Source organism: Camelina sativa, chromosome 17, assembly GCF_000633955.1.
Source record: "Camelina sativa cultivar DH55 chromosome 17, Cs, whole genome shotgun sequence".
In the NCBI taxonomy this organism is placed as follows: Eukaryota; Viridiplantae; Streptophyta; class Magnoliopsida; order Brassicales; family Brassicaceae; genus Camelina; species Camelina sativa.
Genome location: NC_025701.1, coordinates 34,857,896 through 34,866,364, shown reverse-complemented (window position 1 = coordinate 34,866,364; position 8,469 = coordinate 34,857,896). Strand labels below are relative to the sequence as shown.

Below are 8,469 nucleotides of genomic sequence, written 5' to 3'. Positions count from 1 at the left end.
GTGGCTAAACCGACGCGGATGACGGAGTTGCGTCCTATCAGTTTGTGCAATGTGGGGTATAAGGTCTTGTCTAAAGTTCTGTGTAACCGGCTTAAGTTGATTTTACCGAGTTTAATCTCAGAAACTCAATCCGCATTTGTGCCGGGACGTTTGATCTTGGACAACATTCTTATTGCTCAATAAATGTTTCATGGTCTGCGAACAAATAACTCCTGCAAAGGAAAGTTTATGGCAATTAAGACGAATATCAATAAGGCATACGATAGGGTGGAATGGGATTTTGTGGCAGCGTTACTACGAAAAATGGGGTTTGCGGAGACATGGATCTCATGGATTATGTTTTGTATCTCATCGGTGGAGTACAAGGTTCTTATTAATGGGCAACCTAATGGTCAGATTGTTCCTGCAAGGGGCTTACGGCAGGGTGATCCGCTCTCCCCTTACTTGTTCATTTTATGCACAGAGGTTCTCATTGTCAATATTCAGAAGGCAGAGGCCGATAAGCGGATAACTGGGATTAAGGTGGCAAATATATGCCCGCCAATAACACATTTGTTGTTTGCGGATGATAGTCTGTTTTTTTGCAAGGCAGATAAGGAGCAATGTGGTGTGGTTTTAGATATATTACAGCAATATGAGGCGGTCTCGGGGCAGCAAATCAATTTTGCGAAATCATCAATTCAGTTTGGTCACACTGTTGAGGCCCAGGTCCGATTGGAGATGCAGCGGGTTCTTGGGATAACAAATTTGGGTGGTATGAGATCATATTTAGGGATTACTGAGAGTTTGGGAGGGTCCAAAACGAAGGTTTTTTCATATGTTAGAGACTGGCTCCAGAGCCGGACAACGGGTTGGCCGGCCAAATTGTTGTCCAAAGGGGAAAAGGAGGTGATGATCAAGTCTGTTGCGACGGTTGTCCCAACATTTGTGATCTCTTGTTATCGTTTGCCAAAAACGATTACATCCAAGCTTACTAGTGTAGTGGCAAATTTTTGGTGGAGTTCTAATGGTCATTTCGGGGGTATGCATTGGATAGCTTGGGAGAAGCTTTGCTGTAGCAAGCAGATGGGTGGCTTGGGTTTCAAGAATGTAGATGATTTTAACACGGCTCTATTGGCTAAACAATTATGGCGACTTATTGAGGCACCGAACTCACTGTGTGCGAGGGTTTTCAAAAGTAGATATTACCGGAATTCCAATCCATTGGAACCGCTGCGGTCCTACTCTCCTTCCTGTGGGTGGAGAAGTATCGTATCAGCTAGATCTTTGGTAAACAAATGGCTCATTAGACGGGTTGGCTCTGGTGACACCATTTCTATATGAACTGATCCCTGGGTGCCAGCTCAATTCCCAAGACCAGCTTTAAGTAACGATCCTTCAAAGGACCCAACTCTTCGTTTGTCTCAGTTTATGGATTCTCAATCCAGTTCTTGGTGTAGAGATCGGCTCGTTGAGCATTTTGATCATGTGGATGTCGCCTTGATAGAGGCTATTCCATTCAGTAGTCTTCCGATGGCGGACTCTTTAGGGTGGCATTTTACAAAATCTGGGAAATACACGGTTAAATCAGGGTATGAAATGGCACGTCAAGATATTCCTAATACTTTTCAGGTCATTAGCTGTGGTCCAGAGATTACTCCTCTTCTTGCCAGGGTTTGGCACGTTCACTGCCCCCCAAAAATAAAACATCCCATGTGGCAAGTTTTAACGGGCTGTGTCTCGGTTTCTACTAATCTGAGTAGGCGGGGTATAAGGTGTGATGTTGGCTGCACGAGGTGTGGGGCGGATGTGGAAACCATTAATCATGCTATTTTGGTGTGTCCGCCAGCCCGACAAGCCTGGGTTTTGGCCCATGTACCTGTTGGTCCTCTTCTTTTTCCGACAGAATCCATTTATGCTAATGTTGATCATTTTCTCGGCCCTACGAATCCGGGTTCCCAAGTAGAGGTTTTCTCCTCGCTTATGTGGTATACTAAAAAGCTCAGAATGCTCGGGTGTTTGAGAGTCAAACGGAACGCCCCGATGATATTGTGCGAGTGGCGCAAGGGGAAGCTTCGTCCTGGTTGCAAGCACAAGTGGAAGAGGTGGTTGAGGATGTTTCCTCCTCCCCCGTGGTTCCTTCTCTCTGGTCGAGCGGGCATATCCCTTCTCTTCTTCTGGTTTATTCTGGTTATCGGTGCTTTGTGGATGGCTCTTGGAAAGAGACTAATGATTTTGTAGGTGCAGAATGGATGTGTACTTCTTTACAAGGATCGTCACCACTTCTTGGCGCTACTAATTACCGACGCAGTCTTTCTCCGTTACACGCCGAGGTGGAAGCTTTCATCTGGGCGATGCAGTGTATGATTGGCCACGACTTTTACTGACAGTGCGGTTTTTTTACTGACAGTGCGGTTTTGGTGAAGATGGTGTCTTCCCCACACGACTGATCGGCTTTTGCAACATATTTGGATGGTATCAAGATGGATCGAGAGGAGTTCTCTTCTTTCTCTTTATCTTATATTTCCCGTAATGCAAATGTTAAAACGGATTCTTTGGCACGCCAAGCGCGCTTATCTCCACATCATGTTTTGTTTGTAAACAACTTTTTCTTAAATTGGTTTTCGAGCTGATTCTTTTGTTGATAAAAAAGAAAAAAACGGTTAAAAGATAGATACCGATAAAGTTATATTTCGTAATATTTTTGATTTTAAATGATTAATATATATATTTATGGGAGATGGAAGGTAAAAATTGCAAAAACTTAACGATTTTAGAAGGCTTTTACTTTTTTGCACAAAACCTATCCAATATACACACACCTTAAAAACTTTTTAATTCGGTTTTGTGTGAGTATATTTTTGGTTTAATTCGGTTTAGGGAACCGAATGTTTTCATTTAAGGATGAGATTGAAAACCAAAATCCCAATAAGAAGATAGAAAAGTTTTCTCCCGACTCGTTTTCAATCTCTTCTGATTACTACTCACTCTCTCTATCGAATCGAATTTGGATTCTCAGCTTCTGGGTTTCTCAAAAATCAAATCTTTTTCAGCTACGATTCTTTGTATCTGTCTACGGTTGCTTAAGGAATCGTTGGAATTGGGTGACAAAACAGTTTTAGGGTTTTTGAAGAACAATGTCGTCTTCTTCGGTGATTAAACCAGAAGACGTTCTTGAACATCTTATGAACGATGGTACCATCGATGCTCTTCGATTAAGGATCATCAATCAGCTCAAAGCCAATGTAAAGTTCTTAGATTTTGATTTTTGAGTTTTAAAGTTTGTGACTTTTTGTGTTTTTTACGATTCAAAGCAAAATCATAAAGTTAATGTTTTTTTCTGTTGTTGTTGTGGTTTGTGTGAATAGGAAGAGTTGAAGAGTACAACGATTAAAATGGCGGAGGAGAGTAAAGTTCTTAACACACCTGGTGCTGAGAAACAGACTAAAAGAGAACTCTTTGATGCTCTTCGTCAAGAACTCGAGTAAAAGTTTTCTCCTTTACATATCTCAACTCTTATACTTCGGCTCTGGATTGCTAGTTTTGAGTATAATGATTAAGTAGTTTAGTCCCCACCTAATTTTAGAGCTGGATGAATACTATAAATCATTCAGAATCGGTAATGATCTTAATTCCTTGGAGGGCTAGTATCCATCTTGTTCTGCGTTACATTCTTAGTTTCCGTAGTTGTATGTTACATTCTTAGAGCTGATTGATTAATGTAGGAAATTCATGATAGGTGATATGAGTAAATAAGGATATCGGTTTTGTATAATTCTGCTTCATACTCAGCTATATCTCCCACCTACTATTTGAGTTGATTGGATAATAGAAACTGGTAATGATTCCATGGAGCTGCAGTATTGATCTTGTTCTGCGTTACATTCTTAGAGCACTTATGGATATTGTTTGTTTTCCATACTTCTATGTCACATTTGTAGAGCTGATTGAATAATATAGGCCATTCACGATAGGTAATGATTTCTATCCCTTGGAGCTACCTGTATGCATACTAACATACAGAGGATTGTCTTATGTTCTGTACTATCAATTTTCTTGGTTTAAGTTTGCTGTTGGAAAAAAATGTGTTGATGAAATTTTACCATGGTTGTGGGCAGAGGGCCTGTTCTAGAGAAGGCATCAAAATCAGTTTGGGATCTGATTCTTGAGAAGGATGGGTTGGGGAAAGAAATAAACGAAACAGTCGAGCGTGTCTTTTGTCATCTAAGTGGGCGAGAACCCCCTTTTTATCCTCCATTAAACGTGGAAAAGACCCCGATGGAGATGGATAAAGAGACAGAGATGAAAGAGGATAATAGCGCGTCAAAGACAAAACCAAAGAAAAGAAGTCATAGTGAGGTGAATTCCTCTGAAGGTATTGATGAAGTTGCAACGACGAAGAAGAAGCAAGGATATTCCTCAACTGTAACTTTAGAATCTGGGAAAACACCGTGAGCCTAAGTTATGAGAGAGAGACATTGATCATGTTCTGTTGTTCTGAGTCTTCTGATATAGTCTCGGTGTTTTATTGATGACATTGCTATTTTCATCTACCTCTAATATATGAATGAAAAAAAGTTACTACAAGTTGCGTTTAGTGGTAAAAAGATAATATGATACAACTCACTCATATGTACCCTAATTTTTTTTTTATTAGACAACTTGAATAGAATGGCTTACTCTCTTCGAACTTCAAATAAATTGGTTTGGGAAATGAAAAAAGAGTTATCCTTTTATTAGATTTCGTATGTCAAATAACAAGATTGGAGATATGACAAAAGTACCACAGGTGTAAACATATGAATCTTAAATCAACGTTGAAGAGGCACCAGGGGACCGCCAATGACAACATGTCTTACAACGTTGGCGACAGTTCATGTCTTTACCACAACGTCCAGAGCAACCAAAATAACACATCTTTGGGTTCCAGTACATTCCATTTACCCCTGTAAGCATCATCATTAGATTAACTAGATGTTATAACCATCGTTAGTGAATACATTTACAAAAAAATATTATATAATGAAAACAAAGTTAAAGGAGAAGTGCATCCGAAGACACAGCCAGTACAAGCTATCTGATGAATGTTTCCGCAGTCGAACTTGCATTCTGTTTCTTGACATGGAGTCACAGCTTTTGCTCTCACGCCCATTAGTACCAAAGCCATCATCACCATTGTTATCCTGATCATACTCGACATCTTCTTTGTTTTTCTCTTTGTTTGTTTGTTTGTTTTTCTCTTTGTAAGGGTTTATCAACTATTGTATCACAATATTTAAAGGTGTGTCAAAATGCATATCATGATTGTTTGGACAATGGCAAAATTGGTAAACTAAATTTTAATATACAAACTTAGTAGAAAATATTTTAATCATATTAGTTCTCGATGATTTTTATACTAGGTATCAAATAACTAAAAATGTTGATTGTTAATATTATTTAATTAAGGATAATCTATTTACATAGTAAAAATATTATTTAAATGGGGAAAATGTCATAAAAATCCACAACTTTCATATTTTGGAAGTTTTAATCACTAATTTTCAAGATATCATTTTTATCACAAACTTTCTGTTGACTTTGAAATTAAAATAACAAAGTTTTGTTGACCACGCCATATTAGGCACAACATTTATTAAATCCCTAACCCTAGAAAGAAAACTTCAAATTCTCTATACAATACCAAAATCTCTTATGCAATCTCTCTGTTTCAATGAGTCGTCAATGGCACACCACACTCACACATCTGGTTGTGTCGATGAGTGTGGTGTGCCCATTGATTGTGTAGAGAGAATTTGGGGTTTTCTTTATAGGGTTATGGATTTGTGAAATTGGAATCAAATTTGGGGATTTAGTTTCTTCAATTTGTTAAATGATGCTGTTTTTGGCGTTAAAAACGTGGTCGTTTATGCAAAACGGTAGCATATAACATATAATTTACTCTGTTTTTGAGATCTTTAACAGATAATAAACGTCGTGCCTAAAACGGTCAGGTCAACAAAACTTTGCTATTTTATGGCAAAGTCAACAGAAAATTTGTGATTAAAATGACATCTTGAAAGTTGGTGATTAAAACATCCCAAATTTGAAAATTGGAAAATTTTATGACATTTTTTTCCTATTTAAATGGTTCAAAATCTCAATTAAAGATATATTTTTACTTTAAACAAATTTGGCATATGATTTATTTTTTATGTTAGATACAAATTACCCACAACGTTTCTTACAACGTTCATGGTAAGCATCGTCAGTGCTACAACCAAGATCAAAATTCCGGTAACATATAATTTTTTGGTCTATTTCGATGGCGCATGTAAACATCATAGACCACTACCACAAATTGTGAATACATATAATCTAAATTATACAATGAAACATTTGTATTGAGATTTGATACTAATTAATGTAATACATAGGCCCTTGGATTGTAAAGAAATAATTGAGATTTGATGTCCCATATATTTCAATATGTTGGCCGTTGGATGAGAAGAAATTTGATGGCCAGGAGTAGGCGCAAAATAACATAATGATAAAAATAATAAAATCAAGGTTTTGTTGATGAAATAGATATTAGAGGCTCTTAAAATGAATAACCATTTTCTTTTTGTAAAATGGATTATAATTACAGTTTTCTTCGTTTCAAGATACATATTACTATATTTTATTTTAAAAATTGTGAGAGACTAATAACTTTTTTCCAATTCAAGTTATCCCATCACATATTTACATAATCTATATATACAAACCCATTTTCTAGGAACTGCTGATGTCATCTTTCTAATCCAACGGTTGAGGTAAGTCTTTTTCTTAATCTAAGGGCTGTGGTTTTTTTTTTTTTTTTGATCAAACGGATGATTCTATTCATTCAAACAGAAACATTACAAGGAAAAGGATAAAGAATCCCAAAGTTTAAAAGGTTACAAACATACACTTTCCCTAAAGTCACAAGCAAGAACAAAGAAACATATAACAACAGGCTTAAGCAAATCGGTTGTTTGTGGAGACTTTACGCCGGTTGAAGTAATCATAGAGCGGCGGAGGGGGTTCATCGGAAGCCGCCCTCGTCTTTTTTCTCTTTCCATTAAAATCTCGTCTGGATCTGAGGGGATAGGGAGGGTTTGTAACTAAAAAAGAAGAAAAATAAATGGGGAAAGAACCAAAGAGGTGAAAGAGGGGAGAACAGAGGGAGAGCCGCAGAAAGAGGCTTCTATATGAACAGAGGGAGGCTTCTATATAGATAGGCTTATGAGATTGACGATACAAGACAGTGTGTGAATATGTTAATGTTACCTAAGTTTTTCGTTACAACATCTCAAGAAATGTTTTGGCTATATGCCTTTTATGTTTTGAGATATGCAGCAAGTGTTTTTTCTTTTCTTTAAACCTCTTTTCCATTACAGTTTAGTTTTGGTCCACTCCAGATGGTGTATGGGGAGAGTGTGGAATCATGCTATTCTAATCAAAGAAGCTAAAATTTTCATGATCTTTGTTTTTTTTTTGGTTAAACTTTCTTCTAAGGTTTTAAATAGAAAAAAAAAACTTCATTATTAGGCTAATAAACAAAATGTCTCTTTCCTTTTCAAAAGAAGCTATTCTGCGTTCAGCCCCGTCTTAAACAAATATGGGACTTCTGTCAAATTTTAAAAAAACTTAAAAACCTTTAATAAATTTTTTTTTTTGAAAAAATTGGACCCTTTTGCTTAAAGAAATTTTTTAATATTTGGGATGGACCCATGACATTTGCCTACTCTGCCATGGGGTAGAGACGGCCCTGTCTGCGTTGACCATACCAAAGGCTTCTTCATCTTCAATGGTTGTGATTTGTCATATATAAGTCATTCTTCGTTATATATCTTTAGTTGGGGTGTAGCCACCACCTCGCTATTCACCATTGGTCCCATGGATTCATATTGTAGGTTAGACATTTTATCCAACTGTGTTGGTTGCACACCACTTATTATTCTTATAGAAAAATAACTCCGTAATCTGGCTCAATATCTCAAACAAAGGTAAAAATAACTCTACTGTAAACGAATAATTTGTTTGTATGCTAAACAAATTTTTTCTTCACACAGGCCTGTTCTTTTACCCCGTTGCTGTGACAGTGTTGATCGACTGAAAAAATAACTGGTTTTCAACTTAGATCAGAAATCAGCGATGATTATCAGGTGAGAGACAAGGATCTGGGAGTCGCTGCGACCGTTTAATTGATCGCCAGAATATCTATCGACACCTGCAATTGAAAATTTGGAGAGATTTGGGGAATATATTTTCTCAAACTAAAATTCAGCGATTCAAAAAAAAATGGAAAAAAAGAATAATTATCGGTCGCTGGTTGTAATCGCTAGCTACAACAAAAAGAACAGGGCCACAGTCGAATTTTTTTTTAAAACCATATTGGAAATTGTGTTTGTGTAAGAATATAAGGTAGTTTGAAGTATGTAAACCTTAAAAGAAACTTATTTTTGTGTAGTACTACGATATATAGAC

At 37.1% G+C, this 8,469-nt stretch overlaps 3 protein-coding genes across 3 annotated transcripts; 2 read left to right on the top strand and 1 right to left on the bottom strand.

The window, feature by feature from the left end:
* On the top strand, positions 304 to 2,366 carry LOC104760080. Its single transcript, XM_010482930.1, has 3 exons — positions 304 to 1,177; positions 1,343 to 1,653; positions 1,986 to 2,366. The coding sequence occupies exons 1-3, from the start codon at positions 304 to 306 to the stop codon at positions 2,364 to 2,366; spliced, it is 1,566 nt and encodes a 521-aa protein (XP_010481232.1).
* On the top strand, positions 2,897 to 4,566 carry LOC104758974. Its single transcript, XM_010481947.2, has 3 exons — positions 2,897 to 3,224; positions 3,348 to 3,463; positions 4,098 to 4,566. The coding sequence occupies exons 1-3, from the start codon at positions 3,117 to 3,119 to the stop codon at positions 4,432 to 4,434; spliced, it is 561 nt and encodes a 186-aa protein (XP_010480249.1). The 5' UTR covers positions 2,897 to 3,116; the 3' UTR covers positions 4,435 to 4,566.
* On the bottom strand, positions 4,727 to 5,208 carry LOC104758973. Its single transcript, XM_019239379.1, has 2 exons — positions 5,050 to 5,208; positions 4,727 to 4,925 (listed from the first exon to the last, which is right to left on the bottom strand). The coding sequence occupies exons 1-2, from the start codon at positions 5,177 to 5,179 to the stop codon at positions 4,786 to 4,788; spliced, it is 270 nt and encodes an 89-aa protein (XP_019094924.1). The 5' UTR covers positions 5,180 to 5,208; the 3' UTR covers positions 4,727 to 4,785.